Below are 21,956 nucleotides of genomic sequence, written 5' to 3' on the forward strand. Positions count from 1 at the left end.
TAGCACAAAAGTATGAAGTGAAAGTAAAATAATTCAGGGGTTTTCATCATTTTTTTTTTTTTACAAATAAAATTTAAAAGGGACAAAACTGTGCCTAGCATCCATGAAACAATACCTGGGGGAACAACTGTTCACTGCAAGTTACACCTTCCTCCATACGTTTACTGCGGCTACAGCTACATGGCTTGTGGCGAATGTCCACACATTTTCACAAAGACCAGATTTGTGGAGTAAGTGATGAGCAGTTGTGTCAACAGATTCTTCCACCTGAGCTACAGCTCTCTGCTTGCTCCCTCAGAGCAAGCAGAGGGAGCACGTACAGGATTTAATCAGGATTTCTGATTAAATCCTGTGTGTACGGGTGGATGGGCATTTCTTGTTAGGTTTTGCAGTTGCGCTTCATTGTTTTCATTATCATAAGGTGGACCGAACTGGTTAAACTGCACAATATCCCTCCAATGAAAATTTGATCCAAATCGAGTTAAGTCAGGCCAGCATTTATAGGCCACATCGGCTGTTGCGTAACAATGCTCTTTTACATGATGCAACAAGAGATTTGCTTGCGTGCGCGACGTCGTCGGCGCGTGCAGCTAACTTCCTTGCAAGTTGATAAAGACCGTGTGGGGAAGCTGAGACACACAGTTGGCATTCTGAATGTGAAGGGGATTTTCTTCCTCGTTGAAATGTATTATTATACAAAGAGTGGGATGGGTGATTAGGATGATTTAGACTGGGTGTAGAGTGCGTGGTCTCCAGCTGGCACAGCTCGGGTTCTGCTTCCTTTCGTTTCATCTCTCCCACGAGCTGATTTCTGCGGAGCGCACAAGTATGTTTGATGAATTTTTCTGCCAATACAAAAGCAGAGCTGCAGAACCTTTAGCTCAGCGTTGATTTAGATGTAGCATTCTTCATAAGCAGTTGATGAAGCATTCAGTCACAGCAAACATACACACAGCTTTGTGTGCCTCCTGTGTCACTTTTGAGTTTTCAGTCACATATAAACCTGATGTTTTTTTTTTTTTTGTTATTTTTTTCAGACTCGTGATTTTAGGGGTAAACCCGCTGTTTGGTAGGAATTACTGAAACACAGACACAATGAATGTCTTCATTATTAAAATATTCACAAGAAAAGGTAAAAGCTGTGGGGACATACAGAGTTCCTGTGGAGTCAGAAGAAATATGGAATTTGATTTACATAACTTCCAGACGTGGGGTGACTGTGGCGACAGTGGTAGCAGATCATCCTGTAACCAGACGGTTTCCGATTTGTGGCACCAGTGCATTGCAGCTCCCGTCAGACAGCGTAGTAGCTTTCCACCATCAGAGTGTGGGAATGGGTGAATGACTGAATGTAGTGTAAAGCATTTTGGAGTGCTCTGGACTGGATGAGTGCTATAAAATACAGGCCATTTACCATGTCTATACATGCCAGGATGGAAAATATGGATGGCAAAGCTTTATTTCTAGCTTTTTTCCCCCATAAACTATTATGAAAAGTAAGCAATTCATCCATCCGTCCATCATGAACTTGTGTAGTTTTACTCTAAAACGTGTTACAAATAATGGAAACATTTGGGGGAAATATGAAAACTATGTTGCACCACCTCACAATTTAGGAGAACTTAATCATATAAAAAAAAAAATCTTTCTTTGATATTGTTTTATGAATAAAGCTTAAAATAATTTGTTATTAAGCATGTTAAAAGAGCAATATCCTTATCAGGTTAGCAGGTTTCTGTCACTTTGAACTAACGTAGAGCTGCAGACTCGATTTGTACAAGTTTAGAGGGAGGACTAAATAGTTTTCTTAGCAAAACATGCTAATTGAACTATAAGCAGCTGCTACGATAATAGACAACTTGCACTTGAATTACTGTGCCATCCTGCATTTAATGTCACATAGATTTAACACACTGCTGTTCTTGTTTACGCTTATGCTTTAATGTGCTTTAATTTTCCTCCAGGAGCACGCCATAAATCTTGAAATAGAAGCCCCGTTGGTGCGCTGATTTATCAAAATCAGCTACAGATTAGAAGCTGTAATAAACACAGCGCTGTGTGACCTCACTGCTGCTGCCAGGCTCCGTTTACCCCACATTTTTTCGTCTTTTGTGAGATAACAGGCCTGTCTGGGAAAATTTAACATCATTCCAGGCGACCAAGATTCTGCAACCAGAGACTTAAATAAATTCCAGGTTCTAGCCCTGGTTTGATAACTCTGGCACCTCTTTTATTTATTTTCTTTGCCATATCTTTTTTTTCTATCCTGAGATCTTGAAGCGGCATGCTGCGTTTCTTAAATGGAGCATCTGACCTCACCAGCAGGAGTCATTTTATTTCTGTCTCTGCGCCACCATGCCTAGAGTCTGTGGTGCATGTGGGGGTGCTCAACAGGTCGTGCATGACTGTCCCCTCATCTTCAAACCACATGGAGACATTTCCTTAGATTTCTAACATGCTCTGCCTGGTCAAACTGCAGTGATGTGTTTCTACAATGTTGAGCTGCTCCACTCTGACCAAGTCACAGGTAGAGATTGGAGAAGGATTGGAGGTGTACTGTAGTTTCATATTGTTGTTTGTTTTTATATTATCAAAAATGTATATATGGACTATGCTAGGTAACTGCAGTAGGAATGGTTGTAGCGCTCATCAAAGTTACACTGGACCGTTCAACAGCTGGTTTTAACATCCAATAATTTTCAGTCAGCAACTGCAGCAAATGACAGCAATTCTTGAGTTTTTGAGTTTCGATGCAAAAATTGGGATAATCTTGCAAATAAAACCAAAACTTGAAATAGCTCACAGTCGCATGCAGTCTTTGTTCTGACGGTCTGTTTGACACATTGCAGGGTGGATGACGGCAAGCAAGCAGCCACTGAGCGCTGCTAAAAATGCCAGGATGTTACACGGTTTTACTGTGGTTTGCACATCAAGCTTCTAACTTTAGCTTGCTCTCAGTTACAGTGGAAAAAAAACAACAACTTTTTTGCTGAACCAGGAGTGCCTTGCTAAGTTTTGCCACAACCACAAAGCACAGGAAAATGACAAATAACAAAAATCTCTTCCTACTGTCCAGCATTTATAGTGAGTAAATTCAAGAGAAAGCCACAGAGCAAAAGGTTGCGGTCTGTATTTAGGAAGGCTTTGAAAATCAATGCTGCTATGTCAAACAGCCACTGCTTTATTTGATTGTAAGTGGTTAACGCTGAGACAGAGGCCATCATTTGTAAATGTCAACCATCTTTATTGCACCTCGCAAAAGTTTTCGTACCAGCTGGACTTTCCACATTTTGCAACAAATCTTATTGTGAATTTACGTGACAGACAGAAAGTAGCAGCGCATAGTTACGAAGCGGAATAAGATTGTGCAAGGCTGTCAAAGCCTTTGCGAATAAAAATATGCAAAGTACAGCGCGGATTCATATTCCGCAACCCTTAAATCAAAAATGTTTTTACGCTGCAGTTAGAGCTGTAGGTTTTGGGGATTTGTCTCAAAAACATTTGCTCATCCACAGACTGAAAAACTGCGAAAGAGTCAAAGGGGATGAATCCTTTTGTGAGGCATTGTTGGATTTTTTTCATTGACCTGTTTTGCAGTCCAAAATGATGCATGTCAGTGTAATTGGTGATGCTAAATTGACTGCTTGTTTGTCTTGCATGTCCTTGTGATGGATTGGCCATCTGCCCAGGCTCTATCATGCCTTTTGTCCTTTGGCAGCTAGCAGAGGCTCCTGTCCCCTCGCAACCTTGAGGAGGACAAAGTGGGTTTAAATGGATGAATGACAGCCACACTATCAAACAGGAACGTGGGCTTTTTCATTTGTAAAAAGGGATTATTGGATGTTTTGGAAGCATTCTTCATGAAAAGAAGCAGTTTGGAGCCATGGCATTAGGCTTTCAAAAGTTGGGAAGAAAATTTATTTAAAATTATTTTCCAAAACCTTTACAGACTTGATAGTTCAATAAGAATAAAATTTGGATAAAACAATTAAGAATTTTTTTAATTTGCGCACGATTCATTGATTTCAATTTAAGTCAGGAGTTTGTGTTCTTAATGCACTACAACAGATTGCATGCATCAATGGGATTCCAGCTCTTGGCCATGTTTGCTTCTGTGTCTGTAAGCTCTTAAAGATCTCTTAAAGATGCCACCTACACCTTCACACCTGTCATCAGTCGTCGTTTTACTGCATACATTTTCACTCTTTTTTTTTTCTTCTTCTTTTAGCTAAGTGACAGCAGGCTCTGGTTTTAGACTGAATGAAAGCTGGAGACAATATCTGACTGCTCTCGGTTTCTGCATGACGAGTAGGAGTCGGACTTTGAAGGAAGTGATGCGTGCCGAGCATCCGGTGATGGATGGATCCTCCAGTGAAGTTAACATTATTTATGTCTGGTGAGAGCGCTGGATCACTGCTCGGGATTTATGTTGCTGTGGATGAGCGACCACTCTAGAACGTGTTGTCTGTACAAAGTAACAGGCCGTTCTATTTGTCACTGAGACTGATGAGCTTCCAGTGATTAAGCTACCGCACTGACAAACATTCGTCAGCTTTATCGGGTGAGTGACTTGCTACCAGTTTTTTTATTTAGGTGGCAACTTACATATTTATCCTTGTTTTTTTTTTCCCCTGTAAAAGCAGTTGAAATGAATTTTCCAACCCAGATTTCTACTGAAGCCTTGGTTTCATGTATTGAAAATGCAAAGCATCCATTATATCTATAACCGCAGATTGATTCCAGCATGGAGAATAAATTGTGGTGAAAATGAGAGGCGTTTTAAAGCCAAATAAGCACAAATTATATCTTACAACGTAACAACACAGCCTGGAACATTTTAGAGGAAACTAGAAAAATCAGTAAAACAATAGTATGGAATTTGCATGCACTGCTCGGCCTTTGAGGTGCTGAGTAAGAGGGGTAAATCTCACACACCGCAGTGCCAGGGTTTGGGGTCATTGCTTATGCTAATGATGCATGCAAAACCAAACAGTTTTTTCTTCCCTTACCATCTGTGCCCAGTTGTGTCTCATGTATGCAACTTGGCATCTTAGCACAGGCCCCGTCTGTTTGTAGTTTGATTTATAGTGCTGAACATTTGGATTGGCTGAGATTTTCACAGTAAGGATGTAGCCATAAAAAAATCTCGTTTCATGCTAACTGTGTGAAAATTCATCCCAACTATCAATACTGACATGGTGTTGTTAAGAAAATAATAAAAAAAAGAAGCCTGTTATAAGCTGAATTCATTGAGATTTGAGCAAAAACTGGATTTACAGTTTTTTAGTAAGATATCTTGGTTTGTTCGATCTAAATTATTGATAAGAATTTTATTTTACACATTTTTCTGGCTAAACATTTGTAACTGTGTCTCGATTCTGCCGTGAATTAGGTTTTTTTGGTAACCATTAACATCACAATGTAGACGTTGCTGGGGTTGCCCCTTCAGGCAAAGAACAAATCAAGATATGCCCCAATACGGCTGCTCACTGGCCACTCATGTAAAGCTAACATGAACATCTCAGATGTCAGTGGTATTTATATATCAAATAAATACAACTCAGATGATGGCAATGATATTTACATATCAAATAAGCACTGTGTAGACTGCTGTGCTCCTCCCCTTGTGTTTCAGTCAAATCTGGCCACAGTGTCTCAGCCAGATTTAAGTGTAAACATTGACTAGGCCACTTCAAAACCTTCATAAAAGATGTTTGGACTCCGTGTGAATCATTGTGTCCTTGTTTACATTTCCCCTTTTTCTTACAATGAGGTCACTTATATATGAATTTTAATTTTTTGTCTCAGCGATAAACCATTACTGACCAATGATTTGGACAAAAAAACAAAACAAAACTGTAATGTAAATCAGCACTAAAACTAAATGACAGTTCATGTGTCTGTTTAGAAGAATTCAAAAGAGATAGCTCACCCATAAATGGCCATGTTTATGTGTGGGTTTTTCTGCATCTCCTTTCCACATGTCACGCTAATGGGCCATAGCACCAATCTGCGGGAGCCTAAACAATCCACAACTCCACAGAGATTTGTGTTCATATTCCAATTACCTCTAGCTTCTCTTTTTAAATAAGCAATCATTCACTAGCACATTTGTTTATCACAGCTATATGTGCTTTGTTGCATAACCCACAAACCTCACAGAATGACAGCTCGTTGTTCTCCCACCTGACCGGGTCAGTCGCTTTTTCTTTTCTTTTTTTTTTTTTTTTATCACCGTACAAGTCGTGCAGCTTAACATGTTTTTGGGAGTGTAAGCAGCAGCCGGCCTGAGGCAGTTGTTTACTTGGCTGCAGGAGCGACTAAGATCAGAGGTCAGCGTTTCCTTCTGTTTCAAGCAAATGTCCAGCTCAGGTGTCACAGGCATACTGGAGAGATGTTTACATGTTTTTTTTACAGGCAGCAAGCAGACCCACTAAAAGGCCTGGCCGGGGTCATGACGAGTTTGTAAGAATGTTATTTCCAATCCCGGGTCTATCATTTTGTGGGATTATCCCTGCCTGGTTAATTTGAAGCCGGAGTTTCATATCTGTTCAGGCAGCTGCTACCAATATGAGCCACTGGCCTTAGCAGAGAAATGGTTATGCTTTGTGAGATGGATGTGTTATTGTGGAAAATCTCTCAACCTTCCTCCATTTATCAGGATTTGGCCAAGCAGGTAGTTTTTATGTCCTGTAATCCACTTCCTAGAGGGAACAGAAGAGGACACATTTATTATTTTGATTTACCTGCAACTTAAATTAGAATGTAAGTAATCCACCTGCTAGAGGTGGAACATATTGGCAACCTTGGAAATTAGAAATGTGAGCAAAAAAAAAAAAACACCCAAACATTTTTTTGCTCACCTTTAATTTTCAGAATTAACCGATCTGCCTGTCTGTTCAGCCTGGGGAATTTGTCTAAAGCTTCATTATCGGGAAGACTTGTATAATGCACCAGAAGGAAGATAAAGCTCAAAATCCTATGAATTGCGAATCCGAAGGCCAAGTTAATATTATGGATCCGCTGGGAGGCCCTCTGTGTAGCCTTCCTAAAACTGTATTCATCAGACCTGCTCCCGGGTGGAGAAATAGGAAGACAGCTGACACGGTTATGGCCTGCGTTTGTCTAATTCACACATTTTCTTGGCAGTCCGGAGCTAATGCTTGGTCTATGCACATTTTCCTATCTGGCAGGAGGCTCAGGACAAGAGTGTTGACAAGGTGTGAAAGTCTACTGCATTGGATTTAGACACAGGAGGATTTAGAGATGAAACAAGAAACAGGTCTGCACATACCACCACCCTTAATTCTTCTTTTCATAACCATAAAAAAGGAGAAGTGTAGTTTTAAAAAGCCACTTTTAGTTTATTGTGCTAAAATGGGGGAGTGGGAGGAAGACTCTTCATAGATTGTTGTGAAAACCTTAATTTGATTAAGAAAACATTGTTTTTGTGTAATACATCAATTTTCTGTGCAGATGTGGAATCTCCTAAATCGAAAGACGCTACCGCGATCTTCAACCCTGATCTTAATATTTTGGTTTTGTATTGAACTGAACTCAACTACAGTGCTTCAATACCTGATTCATCCATTATGAAATTAAATATTGTTGTGACTCAGCATCCAAGTATCTTCTAAGAGTTGTTGTATATGATGATGCCGTGGGCAATAAATATGTCCAGTAGCGGTCAGTCTTGCAACAAATTTGAAAAGGCCTCTACGGCTGTCTCATGACTCTCACAACACACTAACACCCCATCTAGAGCAGTCATTGGCCAAAGGTCGGGATGAACCGTGGACAGGCCATCAGCCAATCACAGGACAAAACACAAACACACAATACAAACAGTCATGCACGCACACACTCTTAACCTAAGAGCGATTTAGAGCAATCGGTTGACCTAACAGTAATCTTTTTTGGACTAGGTTGAGAAAGCCAGAGTACCCAGACAAAACCCAATGGAGGCACAATTAGAACATGTAAAGTCCAAGAAGTAAGACCTGAGTCTGAAATTAAAAGCCATGCTCTTCTTGTTGCAGGCGAATAGTGCTGACAGCTTTGAGTGAGCTTATTTCACAGCTCCAACAAAAAGTAGTTCTTAGTGCATTTTTCATTTTGCTTTAAAATACGGTTGAAACAATTGTGTAGGCTATGGCCCTAACTGTGGCCAGCATTAAAGCAGCACAAAAAACACTAGCCCTCTTCTACAGAGTTCTCCTTCTGTTTAAATAGGTCCTCTGACAAAATTTTCACATTCATAAATCAAGGTTAACGTCTGTGCTGTTGTTTCAGTTACTGCTGCCTGTACGATGAAACGTATATGTGTGACAGACTACATTAAGCTACAGCTTCATTCCTCTGACCATCAGTGCTGGAGCTGCAAATTTGCCTGAACATTCCCACTCAGTAACAGTAGCACTGGTGTGAAAAAACCCCATCTTATATTATAAATATGTTAGTTTTGAAGGTTAGGTTATGAACCTTTATGATTTAAAGCAAGGAGACAAATATATAGCATACCTACAGAGACTACCTTCACCGGTGCCTTCACACACACAGATGCACACTGTTGAGCTCTCACCTTGAAGTAAAAAATGTTGTGGCACTTTTCTGGATACAATATAAAAGTTTTGCCCCCTGAAAAACCCAGAGTACATCTTTTGTGTGGCGCAATAGTCCTGCCAGAGAAGAATGCCAAAACAAGTAAAAGTAAAGTTTGTTGATTTTTGTTTTTCTTCCTCCTCCTCCGCCTCCTCGTCCTGTTCTTTTATTAGGCCGAGTGTGAGCTGGCTGAAATGACCTGGAAATGGCAATCGCCAGGAAAAAGCAACGCTAGAGAGTTTTAAAATGGCCGATCCGGAATCACCTCTGCTTGCTTTAGGAAACCATTACAACCCTGATTTACAGTGAGGCTTCTATCATGCAACGCAGTATTGTCAACTTTGCTACTATTATAATTAATGACTGCTCACAGGAACAATGCTGAGGAAAAAAAAAACATGTTTAACACTGTTTTAATGTTTTTGTATATTTCAGTTTTTGAAAGCAAATCGGAATTGGTCAACAACAGTTTGGGTCGCTCAGAGCTTTACAAAAAAAATTGAAACTGGCTATAAAACTCTGATCAGTGCATTTTTATTTTTTTCTGCTTTACCTATCATTTGGTTTATTCTTGTAGAACGCGACGTTTTCTGTGCTAGGTCTTTCACGCTGTAGCCCATTACCAAAATCAATAATTTAAATGGTGGCCATTGTTTCTCCGCACTTTTTAACGACACCGTCATAAGCACTTATCCACCTCAGGGGGAGACCGCTGGTGAAATTAAGACGATGAATAAAATATAAGAAGGAGAAAAGTGCTGAACTGGGACGCTGCCTGCGATCTCAGCTAAGCAGCAGTAATGAATTGAGGAGCATAGGCCACCTTACCCATCACCCCTCTGTGTTATAATTTGACCCCTAGTGGTTTTGGTTAAGCCAAGGGCAGATCTTCTGGTCTCCACATGTATGGGTTTTGCTGGTGTCCTTCTTTGCTTTTTGGGGGTTATAGTCTAATATCGTTTAGCCAATTGCACATGTTATCTGGAGACGGATGACTTTCGCTACGGTAATTTCTAACTCACAATGAATTTTTATCCCCTCCTTTTTTCCTGTGATTTACATGATTGAATTAATGCTGGAGAGCCTGAGGGTCTGCAGAGGGTATAAGTAGTACATTTGACAGGTCAGAGCATCTTCTCGCTATAAAACACTGGTTTCTTTGTGGTGTATTGTACATATATAGCCCAGTGCAGCCTCCTTTCCAGATGCTCTCTTTTCCTGTCGAGTTATGCAGGCAATTAATTTCCTCTTTCACTGCCCTATTTCTTCTCGCTTCATTTACGTGCAGCAATGATGCCTTTTCCAATTGATTTGCCTAATTTAATGAATGCTACTTGGTTAATGGTCATAACCACAGATGTACCAATCATTGTGCTCCTGATATTTTTGAGGTCTGAACAGATGATATTGATTTTAAATAGTTTTGATTTATTTATTTTTTGACCTCTAAATAATAAAGGCAGTAGTTTTGAGTACAACAGAAACTGAAGAGCACGGAACTGTCAAAACTGATCAGGGCTGATTTGATGTTCTGCGCATTCACTTGTGCATCTCCAGTTACAACTCATTGAATTAGTTAAGTCATTGAATTAGTTTCCCTTTAAAAAAGAAACTGCCGGAAACCTGACACTCTTCATCACCCTGAACATGACATTTCCACAGTGAAGCAGCGAAGGTGGCGTCATGCGGTGGGAAACGTTTTATTTATTTATTTATTTATTTATTTTTTTCCCCAGCAGAAAATGGGAAGCTGGCCAGACTTGGAAAATACCTGAATAAGACAACAACCCCAAACGTCAAACCACGGTTATCATGAAATGATTCAGATTGTTGTTTATTGAATACATGGCAGGTGAAACTCCACACCTCAATCTAACTCAGCCTTTGTTGCAACACTTAAAATGACTTTTTATGGGATGCTCTACACTTAGTATGACTGAGCTTCAGGCATTTTACAAAAGTGGACGGGGACAAAAGTTTAGTCAGTATATAAGTGGCTGGAAGAGATGTACACCAAAGAACTGTAGCTGAAATCCCAGTAAATGGTTCCACAAAGAATTTATTTAAATAAGCGTACGCTGAATATTTTTATTTGAATAATTGTTTGAAAGACTGTGTATCCTTTTTCATCTGCTTCATAATTAAGAACTATTATTGTGTTGAGCCAACAAATCGAATCCCAGCAAAAATACTGAAAACAATCTGGTTGTAGTGTGTTTGGAAACGTTTGCAACCCCCTGTATAAAATTCCATGGGAACTTGTGTGAAGTGAATCAACAGGAAAGCTTTTGTTGGGTTGCCACTATCTCTTTGTTGGCGTTTCTATGTTGGTAATGCTTTTTGTTTTTGGCTGTTCAACTAATCTTATTATGAAGGTAACCAGAAATCCCTTTTGATCTGGTTACAGCTGATTTAATTGATCAAATACAATTAGCCTGAAAAATCCAAACAAATAATTAGACTAACTGGACATGCCCATAAGGATCTGCTCATGATTTAAACATAGGAGTTCTGCTTTGTCTTTGGACGCACCTCGCAAAACAAAATTGCCTGCTGTGAAGTGAATGTGGTGTTATTTCTCTTTGTACATGTTTATCTCCAGCTCTGTTTAACCAGTCATGAATATAAACTGTTTCACGGCTGTGCCTTTCTTGCGCTGGCCTCGTGCTGAACTTTAATTACTGAAAGCAGCCTGGTGGAAAAGCATTTCTTTTCCTGCGGACACACAGTAGCGCCCTCCCTCTTCTCTTCCCCTCCCGCCTTTTTGTTCCTCTTTCTGACCGCTCTCCACCGCATTCTTGCCCTGACAGTATTTTCTGTGTCTTTGGTGGCTGAGAACCAGCACCATGCTTCCGTCGTTGTGAAAACGTTAAAAGAGGTCATGGCGGTCCAAAGTGGATGAGCAAAGAGGGAGCTGACACTAAAAGCGCACACTCAATTTAGTTGGAAGTTTTTTAGTCAGCCATTTTGTCGGAAAAGGAGCCATAACGGGAGCTGAGTACAAATATTCAGCTCCCGAGTCATTAGCTGAAGCTTCTACCCTTCAGGTTTTGCTTGTTTTCTTTGGAGCACCTGTAATTGGTCCCCAGTGGCTTGTTTGGTAGACGAGATAATCCCCTGAATATCAACAGATAGATGAAACGTCTCGGAGAAGTGTTTGACAGTTTTTGCAAGACAGCTGTCCCGGGGGACTCCATCGATTGTATGTTTTTCATAAAATCTCAAGTTTTTCCTTTCCCCATCCTCCCTCCCAGGCTTTTCTGCTCCTTTCGTGTCCATGTAACCTTGGACCTGTTTGTTTTTCTACTACCGCCATAGCTCTATCTTCCTTCTTAAGCTTTCACTCGTGTGATATAGCAAGAGACAAGATTAAATTGTCCAGTGATGTTTCAAAACAGCAACTTTGACTTTCTGTGAAAACAAAGATCAGATTCGCTTTGGCTCTAGTGAATACTCACTCTGTCAAAAAAAACAACAAAAAAACAAAAAACTCAGCACTCCCAGTACATGACGTAGTCTCTACATCTAAGCGTGATTTCGATTGCTGAGCAATGTAAACAGCACCGAATAATAAAAGACGGACTGACATTTAAGAAAATCTCCTGTCGTAGGTTCTCATGAGAAAACCTATAGTACTACCGCAGACTGCAGTAACTTGCAAAAATGCATCAACTTCCAATTTCCTCTGAAAATGGAACAATCACAAAGGGATTTTCCAGTACAAAAAAAAGAAAATAATTTTATATCTTATTGCAGTAACCTTGTGTACTCATTGTGTTGTACTGGTTCAGTGCTTCTGTGATGAATTGTCTCTTCCCTTATCTTTTGCAGATGGTTCACATTCTTGCTTTGTTTTTGAAAACTTAAAACTGTGCAGGGTGCCACCGACTTCACTTGCGATTTGTGGACTCACTCAAAGACGAGTGGTTTATGACAAAAAAAAATGTTTTTGTCAAAGAGACATATTTCCTCATAAAGCCTACAAAGCTGGTGACGGGACTAACTATGTGCGCTCGCTTTGTTTTTGTTTTCCATGAATTGACTTTGTGAATTAGAGTTGTGTGTCTTTGTGCTCCTGTCTCGATGCAATTAAGTTGCAAAGCTAATCCTGGACCAGTGCCTTTGTGGTGTTTTTTTTTTTTCTTTTCTGTGTCACCCTCAGTCCCTAGTTAGTCAAAGCAGGCGGCTTCTCCTGCTGAACCAGCTATACGTTTAAAAGGATTCAAAAGGGAGTTTCTGTCCACTGTCACCACGTGCTTGATCAAAATTGTGGATTGCTGCGAAATCAACGGTTTGATGTAATCTGCTGGGCTTCATTAAGAGCTTTGTTCCAATTAAAATGATTTAATTTGATTCTGACTACATGATTACAGTACGTTGGAATGGATAGGATATATAGCATTGATTTTGGAGCCAACTGGATCCTGTACACTTGATTTTTAAACTTGACCCATTTCTCTTGGGCTCTCCGCCACACAGACTTTTCTGCAGGTGAAATTATTTCTTTGAGAAATTAAAGGCTTGCGGAGTACTGCTGTCACTGTCTGGGAAAGTTTACGATAGACAGCCCTCGGCAATACCGAGAACTACAGACCAGTATGTACGTATTTCAGTATAAATCTATTTTTATTCCCGTTTCGGTCCACACAATCAACAACACGCCGCATTTCATTTTTACGGCTCAACAAAAGCTGTAATAAAGTTAGTCTGAAATTTCATTTGCTTCAGCGGGTGATTTAATGGTTGATAACAATTGACTGGGATTCGTCAGAAGATAAAAGATATTTTGTTTGGTTGGCACCGCAGCTCTTCACACAAGCATCGTAAATGGACAATGACACACAAAGAAAATAATTATTGAGCAAAAAAAACAAAAAACGAATGGTACAAAAACAAAGCAATTTGCAGAAAGTGATGGGTTGAGAAAGTGTTTTTTTTTTTTTTTTTCCTTAAATGGGGATGTGGGAGTTGGAGGAGAGTAGATGACAGATCTAAACAAATTTGCCTGATTGTGTGTTTGATTGTTCTGTTGCTGAACGGCAGGACAGAGAGGTCTGTCTCTGATGATTTGTTTAGGTCGTGGCCAGTTCCATTTTCGTAGGGAGGAAGCCATCAGCACAGGACACGTCCCAGTACCACTGTGTGACGTCTGCGTATTTGAAGTTAATCACACTTATTATCAGTTCAGACTCATTCTTTCCATCTTTCAAGTCAAATTATTATGCTCTTCACTTACAAACCTTATAAATAGGATTTTTTTTGTCTTATCTTACAAATAAAACAAAAATATTCTTGACCATTTATGTCAGTGCCTGTTATTACTTGCTATTAAACTCTTTAGTATTTATCTGCAGTCAGTAATTTGAGTTGCAATGTTATCTCACTGTTTTCAAAATGTTATGTCAAATGTTACCTTCAAATCATGACAACTTTTCCTAATTGCAATTTGCATAATGTTAACGACACAGTGGGGCTCATCAAAAACATTTAAATATAACTCGATGCACAGCAAGATATTTTGTTGTTTTAGGGTGAAAGCACATTGCAATCAACATAATAATTTCATGTAACACAATCAACAAACTATATTACACAAATCCAAATCTGCACTTTTTTTTTCTGTCCTTAATGACTCATTAAGGGCCCGTAAAGAAAAGAAACAATTATCGACTGATAAGTTTCAGTAACTCACAAATACGGAGATTTTTTAGCAACCATGTTGGCAGTTCTCTGACCAGAAATAAATTAGGTATCTGCTTATGAAATGCATAATAACTCTACACTAACGTTATTATAGGTCAGAAGAAGATTTGTCTGCTGAAAAGGTCACATATCCAACCTTTTCTTCTTTTTTGTGTTCGCAGGCCTGGGGGCATGTTTATGATTGAGTTAAACCATTTTATCAGGTTTGATAGACAGTTGCGACATATTTGCTGTATGAATATGGCAGATCTGTCAACCTTCCAGTGGCCTGCTGCTAGAGCTAGCAGACTGATGGATTTAGATGCGTCTTCCCTTGAGAATGACATTCTCTCATCAATGACACCGCTCACCCCTCTTTTTTCTTCCTGTCTTCCCTCCATCTTTCTGGTATTTTTTACTTTCCTTGCTCTCTATCTGCATTTTACCTTCACTTGCCCCTATTACTTCCCTCTTAGAAATTGAAGAGGAAAGGAATCCCACTCACTCCAGCATTTTTAAGTACTAAGAGCTGAAACAGTAGCGGCTGTAGGATTCCTAATTTTGGAACATTTTGTCATTTCTCAGTAGCTTCTACTGCCCAGTTTTACAGGCTAATAAACCAAGAAGACACAATAAATTAATGCATCCTCAAGCTTTCAGTGTAATTTACAATCCCTTTTGATGGGAAATGAAATATTTCTACTTATTGAAATTGACAAGTATTCAACGGCGGAGTAAAAGACTTTATGAAAATTTTGTTCTAGAAGAGCTTTTTAAACGTTTCTTTAACATCTTTCTTTAGCCAGCAGATTTTAACCATTTCAGACCCTGTGTTGGATATTGCTTTGATGTATAACCTGCTGCATAGCCTGGAATGTGATTGGTATGCATGTTTAAACCAGTAGAGATCTTCTTTTCCTGAATTTGCCTATGCCTTATCTGAATTTGCCAATAAAAATATTAGGTAATCTTAAAAACGTTTAGTGTTGTCACTTCAATAGCTGATATCTCATATCTGCGCCCGCAGATATGAGATATATATTTGGTAGCAGATATCTGCTGAAGAAATCTCTAGAAACGGTTGCTGGTTTCTCGAGAAGTCATCTCTATAAACCAGTAACCGTTAGAGCCCCACCACATAAAAATGGGTTTCCTGTAGAAAAGCAAGGAAACAAATTCAATTCAAATGAGCAAACGCATAGAACACCAATACTTGGAATGTACACTACACCCTACGATCAAGATGTTTCTGCTGTAGTAGGTTGCGTGCTTGCCCTTACTTTTCTTTTTTATAATCAAATATCATTGCTTCACCCATTTCTGTGGTCAGGGCTTGAAATGTACACAAACAGATGTAAAGATTTTAAGTTTTCTAAAAAGTGTCCATATTGTCTTAGTTTAGAAGGTCTTGCACATCCATAAATCATGATGTGGGAGTCAGTATGTGACGACCCGGGCGTTATGGAGAGACAGTGGAGACAGTTGCACAGTTGCAGGGGTTCATCCTGTAACCAGTGGGTTGTCGGTTCGAGTCCATGTTTTGTCCTTGTGTCTATAATGTATTTTGCTATCGTCGGCGTGTGAATGACTGAATGTAGCGTGGAACCATACAAGTGATACCGTTTGAGCATGTCGTTGTACCACAGCATTGTTTTTTTTGTTTTTTGTTTTACAGGGCCAAGCTCGTGCGTCTACACCTCTCTTCCAGAAGGACTGGTTCTGGAGCCGACGGCTCGGCTGGGGGTAAATGACACCGCTTGAATAAAGAGGCTGAAATCTCCAGTTCTGTTCCGTTATCAGCTGTGCCAGAAGCGCTACAGATTTGTGCTGAAGGTGTGAGCGCTGGGTGGTGGTGGGGGCTGGGGGAGGCAGCAGACAATATCAGCAGCTGTGAGAAGGATTGATGACTCACTTCCACTCTGCTTGTGTCTGATGATATAAGCGTGCCGGAGTTGGCTGTAGGTGTGTCGTACGTCAGCAACATGGCGATATACATGCAGCTGCGAGTGTGAACGCATGAAACATCGCCAGAGGAAGGCAGGGCTGTTCTATCTTTTGAAACATGTGCTAGGCTTTTTGTCATCATGCTATATTCTATTTACGCTTCAGCTTCAGACACAAATCAAAGGCTCAAGGATAAATGGTCATGTGGTACCGCAAGAACATTATTACCAAAATTCTCAATACTTTTATCCTTTCAACTATGGCCCTCCTTTTTTTTTATCTGTGTGTGACTTGTTCTTCTGCGTGAGTTCATAGAGAAGAAACTATTTTCTGATAATATAAATCCCCTCTGCAGGTCAGGCTGCATATCTGTGATATTTTTGTCTCTCGCTGTGAGAGTCCAACATGCGGCCTTGTAGTTCACAGTCTGAATTTATTCCTAAGAAGTTTGTCCTTATCACTGCCTCCATATTGAGACTTTGATGCACAGAGAGGACGGGTGGGGAGAGCCGTGAGGCTGTGCTGTGCAGTACCAAGAGGAAGCTTAAGAGGAAGTCAATTGTTTTCGTTTCAAACTCGCATCTCATGGTTTTTGTACCGAACACTGAGACTGACACTCTTGCACACTCAACCATTATTTAGAGTAACTCAATTTCCTTTTTAAATGGTAATCTTGTAATTCCATTTCTGCACTTAGTGTAATAATTGTTGCTATGGCATTTGGTTTTGTCTCTCAGTTAAGCTTCTGCTATTTTTATTTTGCAGGTGTCCGTAGAGGAGGTGGGCGGATCTCCACCAACCATCATGGACATCAGTTTATGGACATTTTCCCATTCCAAACTGTGGCATATGAATGGCTGCTGCTTATGTCGTTGAGCTCTAACACTGGGCATAGTTGCTCTGGACACCATGACACAGATGGACTATAAGTACAGCCTGCTTGGCTCCACTGTGGATGATTACCACAAGAGGCCACTGCTCCTGCAGGTGGACAACACACCCATGAACTTGTTTGCGGTTCTGGAAGTGAAACGCGACCTAACAAGACGCTCAAGCACCGTTGGATGCAAGATCCGCCTGTACGGCTTCCTGTTCGTCCTAGCCATCATGTTCCTCATAATGGCATCGTACGTTTTGACAGGGGACAAGAAAGGCCTTCTCCTTACACCGTCCCCTTACCACCTCAACGGCTTGGTCAGTCCCGGACCCTTTGCCTTTAACCTCACGTCAGTGGGGGACTATGCACATATAAAACTGGTGGTGAAATCCATCAAATCCAAGGTGGAGTTTCGGACCCAACGGCAATGTCCTGACCGCAAAGCACTGATGAGGAGCGATCCACATGTGAGTAAAGATAAACCATTTGCTGGATACTGTATTTCTGTTCCAAGTATATGTCTCCTTTGATTTCATTGCTTTAATTTGACCAAAAACTCTCCACCGACAGGCATGCTGAAAGGATTATTCCAAAACTTAAATAGTCAGTTATATTAAATAAAGTTTATGTATATTGGATGTCAATAGGTGGAATTTACACTGTGCTGTTGCGTCAAGACTTGGTAGATTGGTTTATTTTATTTCATACTAAGGATTAACTGATGATCTAGAAATAAAATTTCATTGGTCTACGAATGCCTCCAAGTGGAAATATTGACCTTAATTAATCAGACAGCAAGTGATTCGCTTAGCTCTCATTTTCAGCTTTAACCAACTCATGGCGAGTGAAAGGGTCTGCAAAGCACAGTGTGAGATTAAGTGATGTAGTTTGCAGTAGTCAAACAGTGAAGAGTGAAAGTTAATAAGTACAAGAAGGTGTCTAATCGAGGTTGAAAAGTTGTTTATGTTTTTGGTGTAATTTGATCTACATCAAGCCTGAATTTAGGATAGACTTGTAGAAAACATATGAGCAAAACAAGTTCAACTTTAATGTACGGGAATACACAGAGGTAGAGACTGATTTATCCTAAATGATCAAAAGTTAGCTGTAAAAACATCTGGAGAACAGCTGAACTTCCACAGTATCTACTTGAGTTTATAGAAAAGATAAACTTGTTCTGAAAACCCTGATTAACACTTAATGTCTCGCAGGTCTCTAATGATTCTGTTATTCTCTCACATGGGGATGCAGAAGGTCCCACAGTATTTTAGCATCCTGAACATCCTCATTGTTGTGCGATTCACATCACAGCCCGATTCAAGTAATTGTTAGTTTTAATTATATTGGACTGTGCTGAGGCTTTTGTGATGAAGCACTTTTTTTTTCAATTGAAAAGTTTAATGAATAAGAGAGTGTGGTCATCGGATGATCAATAAGCCCATCAGTGGATGGTTTCTGCATTAATTGTCCTTAATATAGCTGTGTCCCTCAAACTGCTGAGTAAGTCCTAATAGCATTGATATTTTTTGAGCAACAACAAAAAAAGCTGTAGAAATCCCAGTGAAAAGGGTTGTTTCAAATGTGCTACCTCTCTTTTACTCTCAGTGATGTTTTAGCTTTACTCCAAAGTGAAGTGCATATTAGGATAGTAAAAAACGAAGATATGTATTTTGGAAAACAGCCTATTTCTGCTGTTTTTGCACTTTTAAATAGAAAACATGCTCAAGCTTTCTGTTGTAGCAACCTGAATGAGCAGCTGACCAGACTCAGTAAAAAAATATAGGTTTCTTTATAGGATCGTATACTTGTTATGGGCTTTCTAATTTGTTTTTAAAATAGCAAACTTTCTGCTGCATTCAGTATCTGTTGCACTTTGTTTGGTTCATGGTTGGTGTAGCCGATTTAATTTGAAATTGATTATGACTTGTTTTGGTTTCAGGCAGCTTTTTACATACAAGTGAATAGAAAAGTTTGAGCACCAAGCATAATCGCCGTAATCCTTAATACTTCGAGTTAAATAATTTGATAATTATGAAAGTCTTACTCAATAGAGACGTTCTTCTGACCAAATGTTACATTTTGCAGGTTGAAGAGTTTCAGTGTGGGGGCGAAAAGCATCGAGGAATAGTTAGAAAAATCAATCACTCTTAGCCCTGACCAGAAATAACTATGTTTCTTTTGAGATTTGTTTTAGTGTCCCTTCATTTACTTCATAAGCTCAACTAATGAGTTATATAATTGGCAGTTCTTCTTCTGCTTCTTCACGTTGCCATCAGATAAAACCCATTTTCATCCATATTTGCATTCAGAGACTGTACGGTGGAGGATCGTTCAGCACTAATTTTGCAGAATTGCTTTAAGCAAGAATTTCCTGGATTTGAATCAGAGCCATCTGCCTTCATGTGGTACTCTGTGACGTTGTCGCCATGCATGTGCAAATTCTTCCCTACGTTCTCTAGTTTCCTCCAACTGTTCAAAAACATGCTTTCATAGTAATTGGCCACTTTAAAATGACATGGTGGTCCAGGTTGTGCCTTGCTTCTCTTGCTGACTGCCGCAGATAGGCACCAGCTGGTTGGGTCCCTGCAAGCATTAGGCGGATATAGAAAAGTTATGGATGTGCATCTGAGATTGTGAATGCATCTTAAAAGCTGTGCCTCTCTAGTAGCTGCAGTATTGTGAACTAACCTGTTACGATCTCTCCTTTCTCCAGACGGCATCCAGCATACTAAAAATGTTCAAGAAACCTCTTCCTTTGGAGTGCTAGAATGTGTTAGTCCTCCTCTGTGTAGTGTAACAGAAATCTTGTTTGAGATTGTTTTTTTAAAAGTAGGATGACTTGACATATATATTTTTTCTTTTGCTTTTTCAGATGTTTTCTGTCATCCCACCCAACTTCCTGCCTGGTATCAAGAACCCCTGCTGGTATGAGGAATTCACTGGGAATATTACCACAGATCCGTATAAGACAAATTTGTACGGGCGCTACTCCAGGCGCTTCCGGACGGTTTTCCAGCACCTGAGGAGCACTTTCCATCACCATCTGTTGCATCGCAACAGGACACTCTACCGCATGCGGTGCCTCCCCTATTTTTACATTATTGGTCAACCAAAGTGTGGCACAACAGACCTGTACGACAGACTGCGGTTACACCCAGATGTAAAGTTCACCACTTTCAAAGAGCCACACTGGTGGACCCGGAAGAGGTTTGGTGAGTAAAGCTTCCTGTGACAAACACCAGAAGTAGTTCTAGAGCTGTGATCTGATAAAATCTTTGGTGGTGTGATGTACATATCTTTATAGCAAGAGAGATCTCAACATTTTTTTTTTACATCCAAAAGTTGCACAAAGTAGTACATCATTGGATAGCTGAAGATGATGTTCATTTTTGAGCTCATACTTTATAGCATGGCCTTTCACATCTGGATAATTTGTCTCCTTCTTGTTTACATAATAGCTCAAGATCAGTCAGATTGAATGGAGAGGCCCTGTTAATGCAAATTTATTGTCATTTAATCAGAGCACCTTCTTTAACATGCAAGCATTGTCCTCTAAATGGCTTGTGGCAATGTGCAGCTGGGAATTTTGGCTTTCTTTCAACAATTCAAAATTCTCGCCTCTCTTTCACAATGGACACATTTGTGTGCCGCACAAGTTATAGTTACTTTTTAAAGTTACGTAACTTGATTTGTGATTACTGATTACTCCTTGAAAACCTAACTTAGTTGCCTTTCCGATTTACTTGATTTAAAGTAACTAAGTTATGTTGCAAGTTTATTAATTGCTTTCAGAAGCTGCCAACAACAGTCGCTGCTGCCTCAAAATAAAAACGACAACCAGGGAGAGTTAACTGTGTTTGTGGGCAGTATTTCTTCCTCTACATCCGACCAACTTCTTCAACTCTCCCCCCGCTTACTGGTTTTGCACATAAGTCCAGCTTTTGTAGTTTGGGTGGTGGAGCACCTCTGGCATTTTAGTTGCAGCTTTCTACTTTTGCAACACCTGGTGAAACTTGCTCTGTCAGCTTTGTACCAGTGCAGTACAAAAAAAGTAAATTCTAAATTGTTTTCATACTACAAGAATTGACAGTGAAAACAAAAGATTTAAAATTGACAGTAACAATTTTAAATCTTATATCAATATTCATTGACCATACACATCAATGAATATTGATATATATTAGTTGAAAAAAGCCTAAAAATAATAGAAATACAGGAAACCAATTGTTGAAAAGTTATTTTTCACGTTGTATTAATGTTTGTGTTATATCGTTCAAGGAAATTGCGACCTCCACTTATGCACTCAGCTAAGTGAGCCTGTGCTGGGATAGACTGGTAGTGGCTTTATCCTCCACCGGGGGACTTTGGTGCTCCCTCCTCGTTGCATTAAACCGCCGCGTGAGCAAAGTACAGAAAATCACACTGGTTTTTCTGTCTCCCCTATTTTCAAGGGTGTCACAATAGCAGTAATTCACCAGCACAGAGGATACAACGAACTGAGACATTTTCATCTTTAGCTGTGACACAAACTCGTGTGTTTCCAGCTAGAAAACACGGATCTCTCTCCTCCCTACATTATTTACGCCTGTATCACTTTGTGGCATCACTCGTCCTCCATGATGCAACATTATATACACTGCTCAAAAAAATAAAGGGAACACTTAAACAACACAATATAACTCCAAGTAAATCAAACTTATGTGAAATCAAACTGTCCACTTAGGAAGCAACACTGATTGACAACGGGGACCCTCGTCGGGTCAATCAGTGTTGCTTCCTAAGTGGACAGTTTGATTTCACAGAAGTTTGATTTACTTGGAGTTATATTGTGTTGTTTAAGTGTTCCCTTTAT

At 39.9% G+C, this 21,956-nt stretch overlaps 1 protein-coding gene across 3 annotated transcripts in view; it reads left to right on the forward strand.

Annotated features, from left to right (window-relative positions):
• The window catches only part of chst15b (carbohydrate (N-acetylgalactosamine 4-sulfate 6-O) sulfotransferase 15b), a 37,434-nt gene that overhangs the window by 2,840 nt on the left and 12,638 nt on the right, over positions 1–21,956 (forward strand). Inside the window, exons 2-4 of one of the 3 annotated variants that reach the window (XM_081600380.1) lie at positions 15,959–16,116; positions 16,993–17,571; positions 19,977–20,316. In XM_081600380.1, the coding sequence (XP_081456506.1) occupies positions 17,137–17,571; positions 19,977–20,316 (775 nt within the window). In that variant the 5' untranslated portion in view covers positions 15,959–16,116; positions 16,993–17,136. The remainder of the gene's footprint in view (positions 1–15,958; positions 16,117–16,992; positions 17,572–19,976; positions 20,317–21,956) is intronic. The other 2 variants (XM_081600381.1, XM_081600382.1) reach the window with 2 other exon arrangements.

This window comes from Poecilia reticulata, chromosome 19 (genome assembly GCF_904066995.2).
Source record: "Poecilia reticulata chromosome 19, P_reticulata-male-v2, whole genome shotgun sequence".
Classification (NCBI taxonomy): Eukaryota; Metazoa; Chordata; class Actinopteri; order Cyprinodontiformes; family Poeciliidae; genus Poecilia; species Poecilia reticulata.